Here is a 12,920-nt window from a genome sequence, read left to right as displayed (position 1 = left end):
CGTTCACCTAAATTCCAAAAAATTTTTAATTGACCTTCGACCAAACTAGATCAGTTAACTGATCGATTAACCAAATTAGATCAATTAGGTAAATTAGTTCAATTTTAATCGAAATTTAAACACCCCTAAATCAAATGAGAACCATTTCATAAGTTGACTTCTATAAGATGTTTTGTATGCAATGATCACAAACTTTAATCCGCAACCCGTTACATATTCAAACCAAATAGGTGAACATTTGTTCAAAGAGTAACTTTTGCCACTACAATTTCAATTTGGTTTGGATGCCATTTGTCCCTCTCAATGGATGCATTACATTACGCGACACACCATCAAAATTTGCAGCATTTGCTAGATACAATTGATATTAAAAGCGACCAAGGGCATGGATTCTTCTCTTCGGTTGCTGCCCGAGGAAAACAACCCACACCACTTTCATTTTCCTTTCCCTTCTCTTAACTGATTAGTTTTCCTTCATCTTTTCTTTATGGGTTAAATAGAAGTAATATTTTATAATTTCATTTCTCTTATCTTTTTCTTTTCTATCAAGAACCCCTAAAATTTATTTTCTTTTCATTTTCAACCACCTTCGCAACCTATCAACCATAATAATTTGTACTGAAACACAAGCAGCATATACACCCATGTTAGCCATGCTTTGCTCAAAACAACAGCAAAAACAGCAAACACAATGCAAGACATTGAAAGGCTTAAGATTTCAAGGACAAATTACATTACTTAAATTCTTTCCAGAGTCCAATACACAAAACGAAAAAGAAATTAATGTAAGGCAAAATATATAAGGATCCAGAGAAAAATAGTTCAACATTATACGCATCTCCCCAAATTTGCAACAATGTAAAACAATAAAATATATATATATATATATATATATATATATATATATATATACAAACAAGAATCGCTTAGAAAGCCTATGGACCAGCACAAGTTTAATACAATCAAATCATATCTACCCCCAAGAACCTTATAAACCTATTTCCCCTGTCATTCCCCTTGCTGCACCACTGCCTCTAACATAACTCATAATGTATAAACAAGAGTAGATATAACACTAAAAGGAATTTTTCGGTCCAAGGCAACGTATTCTTATTTGCAAAGAAAAAACAGTCTGACTTCTCAGTAGATTTAATTCTAATCCACCGAGACATTGGCTTATATTTTTGGCACCAAGAAACTATCACCAACTGCAAAAGAACTAAAAAATGCAACCTTTGCCTGTAGAATACAATGCAAAAGGATTTCCTCCGATGGAAGAAAAGGGCCCTTGGGTTGAGACATTCCTGCCAAAGTAGGAATCCCCTTTTAACTTCCATAAGCATAATATAATCAAACATGTTTACTTGAGAAAATTGTAATTGGCATAAATGTCATGCAACATATTTCTTCTCTAGCAGGCTAACTTAAGATTAAAAAATTCCAGGCAGATTCTTGATTACCTCTTTTCAATAAATATGAGGTTGCTGATATGGTCTTTTTTCGACACAAAGTAAAACATCATTCCACAAGCAAAGATTAAGAACTTCAAACTTTAAAACAACAAGCCAAAACATCATAATTCTTGGAAAATGGAGAATATATAATATATAATGAAGTACATTGGGGAAACACAATAATGAATTATAAAATTGATTATAACATAATAAAATAACTTACGATAATTGAGAACTTGGTGCTTGACCAGACATGAATACTGCTAAGCCACCTGTAGAAATGAACAAAAAAAATAAAACATCAAGAATCTACTTTAGGAAAACCTCATGGTCTGTTTCCAGGAAGCTTTTCCAAAGATCAGTTGCTCTGTTTTTCCTTGTTCTTTTTCCTTAGCGCATATCCAATAAGATCAGTTAGCCAACGTGAACTTAATAACTACTGCTAACTAATGGAAAAAACGACTACCTTCTGTTCCTGGGATATATGGGGTCGCTGGATTCTGAGGAAACCATGGTTGCGACACACCACCGAGAAAGGTAGATGACAACTGACCATTAGGAAGTGTAGTTTGCAATGAACTCATATCCAAAAACTGGAATATGCCATAAAACAGGAAGAACTTTGTTAGAATAATTTAAATATTGTCTGCCCTTCCCACAAGTAATATTCTCCAAATTAATGGAAAGCATGGACTAGAAAGGTAAGACATTATTGATCTCCTCCATCACAAGAAGGTGATTGCAAGCACGCTAAAGATTGGCATTTCCATCTACTAAAAGCATTATTCATGTCCACTAGAATCCAGAAACTTACAGAATAGGTAGGTGAAATAACTAAAACAACAGCCAGTTTGTTTAGAAAATGCTCCAGATGCTCAGAAATGATTAAATTGAAGGAACAGCCTAACGAGATAATTGATATGAAATTTTCAATTGTCACCCTTTAGTTACAACATGGAAACTTAAATCACATTTGGGTTTAAACCTCACACATATTTAGATAATATTAATATTTAGGCAAACCATGAGAAGCAACATTAAAGCAAATTCATCAAAACAACTACGTTGATGTACATCTTCTCTTTTAACCATGAGAGAACACACAATGAATGTGTCCATTCTCCTCTCTGTCTCTAATAATCCTTAAAAGGGAGGCACATAGATAGTGTAACCTCCCATTCTCTACAAAACTTAAACCTTAGGCCTCAAAAAAGGGCAAGTTCTCAGCAAGACCAACCAAAATACAAAGTGAACATAAGCATGCTAATAATACAGAACAAATAACAGGAAATATTCCCTTTAAAAGAAATTGTAAGCAAACTGTACAATCCCAGTCAATAGAACAGGGCATTAGCAAGGATAAAACAGAGAAACATTTTAACCTCATGTGAACATCAATCGATTCTACTGAAACAAATACATATAAAGATATTCAAGGATCAACATGCATGATATACCATATCACTTCGTTCCAGTTCAGAATCATAAGGAAGATCAAATGGGTTGGTTGATTTGCGACCAGCAGCATGCAACTGGTTCTCTCCCTGAAAAATTGAGGATGTTAAAAACCTAAAGAGATTAAAGAAGCACTCAGTTTTAATCCACAAAAGAATGATAAGAACTATTAAGTCAAAAGAACAAACCAAAGGTGGATTCACCATTGGCACATATGGTGGTGCTATGCCATCCCCATATAGTAGATTAGCTGTTTGGAAGCCATCATTATGAAGGCTCTGCAGGAGCATATATTTTAAACATAAATTGAAGAAAAGAAAAAATTTGGCATCATTATAAATAGAAGTAGCAAACCTCTGAAACTCCTACACCCAAATGTAGATCAGTGGTGGCCGAATGATTGTATGCTACTAGTGGTTCCAGAGAAAGTGATTCAGAAGAACCATTAAAAGCATTCCATGACTGCTAAAGATCATGGATCACTTATCCATACATTTGACTGGAGAAATATAGGACAAGTTGTGTCGGACAGCATAATTTGTTTCTTGTTCTTCACAAGACTGCAATAGGCTTACCTGAGTGCAGTTTGCAGCAGTGGAGGATCGACCATCATGCAACCCCTCTTGCCATTGACTAGACTTTACTGAAGAAGAAAGAGCACTAGAATTTTCAAATTGCGGACACTGCATGGCTGTGTTTAGTGATTGCAATTGGTCAAACTTCATGGACAAATCTCCATGACTGGGCATTACAGCAGGTGAAAGATTTTTGGTTACTGGACCAGACGCTGCATGCTGAGGAATATAAAACATTTGCCATTCTTCATTTTTAGGTACAGGTGACTCTGGCAATTTTCCGCCAAAATTTGCAGCTGGGGGCTGCTCAGAAATCTCAGCAAATAGGTCTACAGATTGAATAGATGGTGAAGGTTGATATGAATTCCCATGTTGCATCAAAGAAGCCGCATGTTGAAATACATTCTCGGATGAAACTGGTGAGGTTGCAGGTAACTGAAACGAATATATAGGTGGAGAGGCAGAAGGGTTGCATGCATTAAAGAGATCCAGGCCACCATAATTCACAGGAACAGATGATTGGGAAAAACTAGATGCTTTATTATGATGGGAACCAACATTTTGTTCTGGCTCAGAGAAAACATCCAGTCCAATGTCTGAGTTACAGTACTTGACAGACATGGAATTTTTATCAATTGACCCAAAACTTCCCAAGGATTTAGTTCTCTACGTAAAGCAAAAATTCTGGTGTCAGTTACAAATGAGATGATAAACAGAACACAAAATTAAGGTTCTAAAGCATACAAAGAGAAAGGTGCATTTGCTTGACTAATTTGCATCTCACACATTTAGTATCACTATGATCATTCCAACTTGTATTAACATACGTTCAATAAAGGAACACATTAAACACCTTAGCTAGATTCCATTCCAACCGTCATAAAGTTAGCAGAGCAACATTAGCACTCACTAGAAAGCCAATAGGATCTCCCAAATGTGCATATATTTATAGGTCTTTGCAAATTCACTGAGTATGCACATGAAGCAACTGATACAAAAACCATAATATACATGCCTGAAACTTTGAATAAATAGATCAAAAGAACAGTAAGTTCTGCTGGAATATTTTTGAAAATGGTATAGGCTACAGGATTTATCATGTAGATTTGATCTTTCTTCTTGATGTTAATAAGAATGCAAAGTAGCCCACACAGTGTTTATGGTAACAAAGCTCCTAAAGAACTGTATATTTCCAGACGTGGAAAATGACTTGAAAAGAATCAAAAGTCTGAGATACCTGACCTGTGGATGCGAAATCCCTGCAGCATCTTTCTTAGAATTTGGGTCCACAAATAAATTACTTGTTTGATGTCGTGCATCTTCACTTAAGATATCTGTTTGAGGTTGAGAATTTGGGCTGCCAAATACAACTTCCTTCTGAAAGTTTGGTGACCCTGTACCAGATTTGAAAGTATCACCTCCACTGGATACAGAGTAGTCTGACACTCTAGGAGCAGAACCCTCATTTGCAAACCTGTCCTCAAAACTGTGATCACTTGAGTGGCCAGGACTATATATAAAACTAGAAGCTTTCCTCACATAGAAGCCTCTATCTGAACCAGGCTTCCTAGAAAGCGTGGCAGCAACTTGTTTTCCATAACGCCGATCTTCATATTGATAGTCATAAGGTGGACTTTCAGAATAAGAATGATAAGAACTTGGGCGCCTTCTATTATCTTCCTGATTTCCAAGGCTCTGCCAAATTCATTTAAGACGACTATATTTTAAACTACTGTTCTGGGATTTTGTGAATTGAACTCAAATAAAACTGTGAAATAAACATAGAACACCCATATCTAAAAATTGGCCAGTCTGTTTGTTTAGTAAGCACCAATATGAGCAGTGGCTCTTAAACAAAAATAGTATTCCAATTTTCTCTAAGAAAAACAGATAAAGCAAAAGTTCAACTTCGGACCACACCATCCACAACTAAAACCAGATTCTCTTCATTTTTTTAATTATGAAACAGGGTTTTAGGAAACATAGCCGAGCAGCAAAACTTTTAATTTGAAAACTCACAACCACTGGATGATATACTAGCTAGGAAGAAACACCTGCATATCTCTTCGAGGCTTGTCAGATGTTTTTCCTCCCGCATATTTTCTGTCCACATAGACATTCTTTATGAACTCTCTGATTTTATTAGGATTGCTGCAGTAGGAAAAAAGTTATTAGAAAACCCAAAGTCCTTAAGATCATGCTAGGATGAAAGTGATATACAATATGTTCTGACCTGCTGTCTGGTAACCTGTGCTTCTGCATATCCCAATCTTTGAGATATATATCTCTTGCATGCTGAAAATTGTAAAATGAAGACCATCTTATAACCATCACAGTAAGCATCCCACTTTTCCATGGATAACAACAAATGAAACACTAGTTCAAACCTGATTACCACCACTCTGAAGAGCTTCAACTTCTTGTGAAATGAACTTTGACATTGATACAGACTTTACACGATGAGTAAACTCACGACTGCAATACAATTTAACATAAACACAAATTACCACAAAGATGGGGCAAAAAAGGATAAAGATTCGAAAGACTTTACTTAGCATGATTCTGTTGGAGTTAAGGATAAAGACAAAGATGCAACCATCAACCAAATTTGAACAAATGATGAGATAAATCTTTAAGTTAAGGAGCTTAACATCATAAAAATGAGAAACGACAAAAGTTACAAAAACGTTTAAATTGCAAAAATCATAATTTATTGATGTATACAACTGATAAAGTTACATACTACCAAATACGTAAAGCTTCACAAAAGTGACTATTATTTATATGGGAAAATTGTGGATGCTTGAGAAACTAAAAGAAAATACTCACTGGATCCCACTGCAAGCCATGCAAACGAAAGTCCAAAAGTTTGTGCAAACATACTGAGGACCCTGAAATGATAGAACCAAAAATTAATATCAGATAAATGGAGGACATTAAAATGGAAAAAAAATAAAAAAAGTTCAACACTGGATGCTCGAATAAAGTTAATTTAATCCATTCAAGTAATCCTGAAGAACCGGGTTAGCCTGATTTGAGCAGGAAAAAAAGGGTAAAAACTTGGAAGTTGAAATCTGTTAGTCTAAGTTAATTATAAAATGAAACGAAAAAGCAAATTTCAACACTCTTTTTAAAACATCTTATTTACCATCTTGACATTCATTACTAATAGTTGCGTTGTATTCATGAAATTCGAGAAACTCATTTTAAGAAACATTTTCTATAACCTCAAATCCACCTTCGTTTTTTTTCTTTTTTTCCTTTTTTTTTTTACACTTTCCCAGACTCCAAACAGAACTTGACTCACAACAATCAGCTAAAGTCATTTCTTACAAAATTAACCCCCCCCCCAAAAAAAAAAAAACACATTTCTAAAACCATTTACATAACCAGAAATCTCTATCCATTCTGCTTAACTCATCAACTAAAAACTAACTCTTCCAAGAGACTTTAAGTAACAAAAAAGAACAAATTTCAGAACCCATCTCTTTTTTTCATTTTTCCCAGGCTTTGCCAGCATCCCTAGCACACCTTAACTATGAAACCTCCCCCCGACCCCACCTCACCACCTCATAAAATAAAATTTAAAAGAAAAGCTTGAAAAAAATTACCACGCCGTTACAGTTAATGCAACGACGATTAGGAGGCAGCTTCATGAGACCTCTTATTATCTTTTCGTTTCTTTCTTCTTCTTTTCTACTTCCCATTTCTCAATATAAGAAAATAATGATCTTCCAAAATTTAAAAAAAAAACCTCAAACAAACCCTAAAAAGCTTCAAAAAAACAATAATAAAAACCCAGCATGAATATTTTTTTGGTCGAAACCAAGGTAACCATCACCGATATCACCGGTAACAGTGACTATTCCCCTTGCTCTTCTAAGAGATATACGGCTGAACATAAAATATGCAGCATCCCCGATACTTTATTTTGCAGCATGCATCGGGGGAAACTGGAAATTTTAGAGGTTTGATTTTTGGGGGAATTTTTATTGTTTTTCCAAAAGAAAAAGGAAATGTTGATTGTTTTATACTCAGTTGTCTGTGATTGGGACAAGAACGCTCCGTGCCTTTCATTTTTTTTTTAATCAAAAATATTATTAAAAATATGAAAATTTTAAATTTAAATAATTTTATAACACATATTGGATGGAATGGATATATTGCTCCTTCCACCAGATACAGGTGGAAGAAGAAATTTTATATTGGAAATATATTTCAAAAAATTTAGTCAGAGGATGTGGTGAAGATTTATTTATGTATTTAAATATAATTTTGAATAACTTTTTTAATATAGTTATTATCAATCAATTAAGCAACGGTCGCTAGGATCGGCTTAACAAACAATCATCCAACGGCCGAAATAAAACCTCAGCTTTTCTCTTTTATCTGTCTGTCTGTCACCCACCCTATTCTGCCCTCTTCCTACATCTCCCTCTCTCTTTGTACCTCTTCGCATTCTCAAGATAGTTTCTTCTCCCATGGCTACTCTCATTAAGACGCTGCCGTTTAAGTCCCCTCCTCCTCTAACTCCACCTGCTACAACCTTTTCTTTAAACTCTTCGAAGCCCTTCCATGTCTGCTTCAAACAAAGACTTCCTCCTTCAAGCCGTCCCCTCCGCTTCAGCTTCACTCCCTCTCTTCGCTTCCTCAACTTGGTTCCTTTTGCTTCCACTGGAGGTGAAACTGACACTATTCATACCCAACAACAAGTTCAAGAACCCCAAATTGAGGTAACTTACAATGGCTCCCATTTTTTTCTGGGTGTGAATTTCTTGGCCTAGTTTATACGTTTATGTTATATTTCTTGAAAAATTGATAATATCATGTATGGATATTTGAACTTAACGTTGAAGCTTGCTAGAAATGAGCAAAAAGATGGTAACTTGCTAATGTATATAATTTAGCTGTATCGAGGAATTTTCTTATCGAAAATCTTCAGTTCTTTGTAGCTTTATCGATTGGATATGCTTCACCAACTATAGACAGCCACTTTTCCTACATTTAGTAGTTATCATGAGCATTGTTAAGTTGTCCTACGTTTATTGTCCCACACCATGTTCAAATAGATATAAGACATAGTTTATCGAATGTTGGGGCAATCAACATTTTTTTTTCTTTTTGTGGCTACTCGACACGGTATTGGCTAATGTCGTTCACTTTAGCATTTTCCGATTACCATTTACTAAATAGTTTAATGCACGGAAGCTTTTTGATATTTCTTGGCTATCATAGCTTTTCTATGATTAGGATTTAGGAGTGTTTAGAGGGATTTTTAATGGAATCCAATCAAATTATTTTAAAATTCACATGAAGGAGCAAATGAGCAATTTGTGTGGATTGAAAGGAATCAGTGAAACCTAGCAATGAACTAGGAGATTGTTCTCTTTTAGGCCATGGGGGTGAGGTCAAGCTGAAACTGATGAAGATTTGGTTGAAGGGAATCAGGACTTGAGTTTTAAGTGCATTGGTCTTTGTAACAATTATTGTGTAGTTTCTAGGCTTCTAGGCATGTTATATCCTGAATTTACAGTGGCCAACTTTATACTTGGTTCAATGCTATTCATCTTGAAAGTGAAACGTGGTGTGATAGAAATTTATAGCCAAATTTGGTGGTTGGCTCCTTTCTGGAGATGAATGTAACCTATCTTCAGTTGTTTGTGCCATAATGTCACAACTGAACTTTGATATATTAATTTCCTATTCCTATGTTGCCTATGCATATCTTTAGAAAACACTTATTACTTTGAACGCTTTGATGATAAGCTGTTTATTCTGTCCCCCTTGTAACCATATTACTTTGCTGTTACAATATCTTTATGTCTTGCAACTATAGGTTTCTATGTTAGGAAGTGTTAATTGATCTTCTATCCTTCGGGTTTTCTTTCTTTTCCTGGACTTTGTATTTACTTGTCTGGTAGAGAGTCTAAATACTTTGTCTCATAAAGCCTTAGTCTTTAACTTCTTTTCTTCCACACAAACAGAATATAATTGAGGTGTAGTCAGTTGGAATACTTTTCATTAAATGAGAACCAACGCCACCCCTTTGTAACTTATTGCTGTTGTAGGTGATCCATTGGAAGATACAGAAAAAGTGGGATGTAAATGCTAAAACCTTATTAACAGAATATAATTTTCCATTTCTTGTTTATCAATTACAACACGTCCTTTTATCATTATGTAAGTTTGCAAATTGCAATTCTGCTGAATAAAATTGTTGGCTTTAACCTCTTTTCTTTTATAACTGTAACTGTATATTAAGCCAGTAAACAACTTTAAGATCGTATTATTTGTATCACCTGGTATGTTTTAGGCTGCCAAAATGTTCAATATGCCAGATAAATAGATGTCCGATCACAAGCTTCTGTAGAATCCTCGAATGATGGAAGAGTGTTACTCAAATAGGCGACTACTATAACCTGTCATAGGAGTTTTTGCTGCTACTCCTTTCTAGATATTTCTATTCCATGATCTCTTTTTAGCCTAACTCATTTTACTATATTGATCCTTGAATCGAGTGGCTTGCACCTTCTTTTCTACTCAACGATACATATATATTTCTGGTTTTTAAAAAGTTGAGTGCTTAACACTTTTATTATTCTTCTTTTCTTATTGTTGATGAAATTTTATTTCAGTGTTAAAATATACAGCACATCCTAACTTGCTAGAAGGTTGATATCCCAACTTTTTCACAAATGCACCTTATTCTGACACGAAAGGAAAGTAATATCAGGTCGAGTATTTGACTTTAATATTTCCCGATCATTGTCATATAACATGATTCTCTAAGGTTGATTGATCGGGTTCTTTTAAGGTCGTGGGGTGCCTGGCACAAGGTTCAAAGATTGAGAGATTTTTCCATCTTTTTCTATTCTTTTGCAATATTTTTCTTTACATAGATCTATTTTATTGTATTGTCACAGACATATGTGGCTGCATTTTTCATCCTGATGGATATATATGTAACAGGACTCTTCAGATGTTGATGTTGCTGCTGTAGACGATACTGCTGCAGATGAGAGCAGTGATGTTGAAGAAACATCTTCTTCAGCCATTTCATCATTGCTCCAATCATACAAAGAAGCTTTGGCAAGTAATGATGAGTCAAAAGTTGCTGATATAGAAGCATTGTTAAAGTCCATTGAAGATGAGAAAGTTGATCTTGAAAAGAAAATGGCTTCTTTGTCAGAAGAATTGTCAACAGAGAAGGATCGAGTTCTTAGGATTGGTGCGGACTTTGACAACTTTCGCAAGAGGACAGAGAGAGAACGCCTTTCTTTGGTAGCAAATGCCCAAGGAGAGGTTTTGGAAAATTTGTTGCCTGTTTTGGATAATTTTGAGCGAGCTAAAGCCCAAATTAAGGTCAAGACAGAGGGAGAAGAGAAGATCAATAACAGCTATCAAAGCATATACAAGCAGTTTATGGAGATTTTGGGTTCTCTGGGCGTTGAACCTGTGGACACAGTGGGAAATCCTTTTGATCCAATGGTGAGTTAGTACTTATTACTCTTTGCTGTCCCACCTTTCATGGATTTGATAAATAAGCCTCATTCAAATTTTCTCTTACCTTGCTCTTGTTCTCGTTATCAATGAGTTGTGGAGGCAGTTCATGAACAAATTGCGCTTCAAAGGCTGAATATGAAATAATCATTGAAGAGAATACAATTAACATTTTCTAGTTAATTTTCGAATGATGGACAGTACATTTGAATATTAGATGACTGGTTTCATTTTGGTTTGTTATTTGGCATAATGATTATTGGCTTAATGCAGGTGAAGTACCGAGTTGGCTCGTTATTCAGTCAAGTACTTGATGAGCTTTCTCGAATATTTAGACGAGTTTGTTCAGGTTTTGTGAAGACCTGGATACGCTTTTAGTGCAAACCAAGTCTTGATTGATTCGAGCTGACTCGGTGAGTTTATGAGTAATGATATTTTGTTATGAATATTAGATTTTAATCGAGGCATGAAAGCTTACATGTAACCTCCTTAGGTCATTTAATAATTTTCTTACAAGTTGTTTTTTGTCTCTCTTGTAAAGCTGCATGAAGCGATCATGCAGGAGGATTCCACTGAATTTGAAGAAGGTATCATTCTACAAGAATTTCAGAAGGGATTCAAGCTGGGAGACAGGCTGTTACGTCCGGCAATGGTAAAAGTATCGGCTGGTCCAGGGCCTTCAAAGCCTGAACAAGGAGAGTCATCAGAAAGTGCAGATGTAGGTGAAAGCAAGGAGACCAGTGAAACTGCTGAAAGCAGTGAAACTACCAAAACCCACCGGGAAGCAGAGTCGTCTTGAAGACTAGATAGAGATCCTGGATTCAGTTTTGTATAAGCAACACACGTTTACCTGTATTATTAGGGCTCAAATTTTGTTTGTGATTGTTGTGATGATATATTATTGTTACTTTTTCTTCATTTCTGGAGAAATTTATATTGAGATGAGGAAATAGCATGCCTTTGGGACAATTTGTGTGTATCTTTTTTTATACTTGCTTGCAAACTTGCCAATGGAGGAATTCCAAGTTTAAGGCAGTGAATCCATATGCACTGAGCCCACTTTTAGCAAATTTATTTATTTGTCAAAACTTGCTTGGTCAACAATTTGGAGAGTTTGTTTTAAGGGAAGAAGGGAGTGAAAACAGGAAGCGGTTGATAGAGAAGATAGTCAAATTAGTAGATTTCTTTGGGAAAGAAGTCCGTTTATGTTTATGAAGTAAGAAAATTTGAGATATTAGATGATATTTGAATTTTTTAAAATTTTAAATTTTAAAATTGAAAATTGTAATATATAAATAATGTTAATTTGTGAGATTTAGATTGTGTTTTTAATCAAACTAGTTTTATGATCTAAATAATCAACACAGACAATAAAGAATTTAAAATATATACATAATTAATATTGACAATACTTAATAAAATAACACAATTTATATAATTTAGAAATTTCTGAATCATTCTATAGTAAAATAATTATATATAACACCCCCCAACCTAACCCAATCACCAAATCTGAATACATGATCTCACGTTACCTTGCTAAAACAACTTAGTCTAACTTTGTTTATTTTCTTAATAATTAAATCAAATAATGTGACATGTAATTTAAAATCAATATATACCAATGAATGCACATTCAAAAGATTAAATGGACCCTCTCAAAATGACTCGAGATTGTACTAGGTCTAACATGGAATCAGGATACGAATCCTAACTCAAATAATCAAAATTGAATAGTGCGTCTTGAGACATTAAAGTCATCTCTCAAGATAGACCCTATTTTCAACCTCTAACTTCGAAGTTGGTTGTCTTGAGACATTAGGGTTCTTGCCTCTAGACAAGTCTCAAGACTTAGCTCTCTCATTTCAAACATTTAGCTTTGATATTTCCTGTCTTGAGACAATGAACCTCATGTCTCGAGACCAAACAATCTATG

The 12,920-nt window shown here is 34.9% G+C and overlaps 2 protein-coding genes across 6 annotated transcripts; one reads left to right on the top strand and one right to left on the bottom strand.

Moving 5' to 3' along the window:
• Nucleotides 1–716: 716 nt before the first annotated feature.
• LOC108470783 (probable ADP-ribosylation factor GTPase-activating protein AGD14) lies at nucleotides 717–7,723 on the bottom strand. 4 transcript variants are annotated; one of them, XM_017772236.2, is made up of 13 exons: nucleotides 7,096–7,723; nucleotides 6,314–6,375; nucleotides 5,872–5,959; nucleotides 5,718–5,779; nucleotides 5,539–5,635; nucleotides 4,727–5,179; nucleotides 3,485–4,150; nucleotides 3,098–3,187; nucleotides 2,912–2,998; nucleotides 1,921–2,047; nucleotides 1,678–1,726; nucleotides 1,461–1,494; nucleotides 717–1,304 (listed from the first exon to the last, which is right to left on the bottom strand). In XM_017772236.2, exons 1-12 carry the CDS (start codon nucleotides 7,189–7,191, stop codon nucleotides 1,467–1,469), a joined length of 1,905 nt encoding a protein of 634 aa, XP_017627725.1. In that variant the 5' UTR covers nucleotides 7,192–7,723; the 3' UTR covers nucleotides 717–1,304; nucleotides 1,461–1,466. The 4 variants fall into 4 exon arrangements, with proteins under 4 accessions (XP_017627725.1, XP_052877716.1, XP_017627723.1 ...); XM_053021756.1 differs by lacking the exon at nucleotides 1,461–1,494 and having other exon boundaries at nucleotides 6,633–7,723; XM_017772234.2 differs by lacking the exon at nucleotides 1,461–1,494.
• A 33-nt stretch (nucleotides 7,724–7,756) lies between these two features.
• On the top strand, nucleotides 7,757–11,953 carry LOC108470883 (uncharacterized). 2 transcript variants are annotated; one of them, XM_017772388.2, is made up of 4 exons: nucleotides 7,757–8,217; nucleotides 10,454–10,972; nucleotides 11,258–11,397; nucleotides 11,526–11,655. In XM_017772388.2, the coding sequence occupies exons 1-3, from the start codon at nucleotides 7,966–7,968 to the stop codon at nucleotides 11,360–11,362; spliced, it is 876 nt and encodes a 291-aa protein (XP_017627877.1). In that variant the 5' UTR covers nucleotides 7,757–7,965; the 3' UTR covers nucleotides 11,363–11,397; nucleotides 11,526–11,655. The 2 variants fall into 2 exon arrangements, with proteins under 2 accessions (XP_017627877.1, XP_017627876.1); XM_017772387.2 differs by lacking the exon at nucleotides 11,258–11,397 and having other exon boundaries at nucleotides 7,848–8,217; nucleotides 11,526–11,953.
• The last annotated feature ends 967 nt before the right edge of the window (nucleotides 11,954–12,920 follow it).

This window comes from Gossypium arboreum, chromosome 11, assembly GCF_025698485.1.
Source record: "Gossypium arboreum isolate Shixiya-1 chromosome 11, ASM2569848v2, whole genome shotgun sequence".
Classification (NCBI taxonomy): Eukaryota; Viridiplantae; Streptophyta; class Magnoliopsida; order Malvales; family Malvaceae; genus Gossypium; species Gossypium arboreum.
Note: the sequence above shows the minus strand (reverse complement) of the source record. Positions and strands in the feature narration are given on the sequence as shown.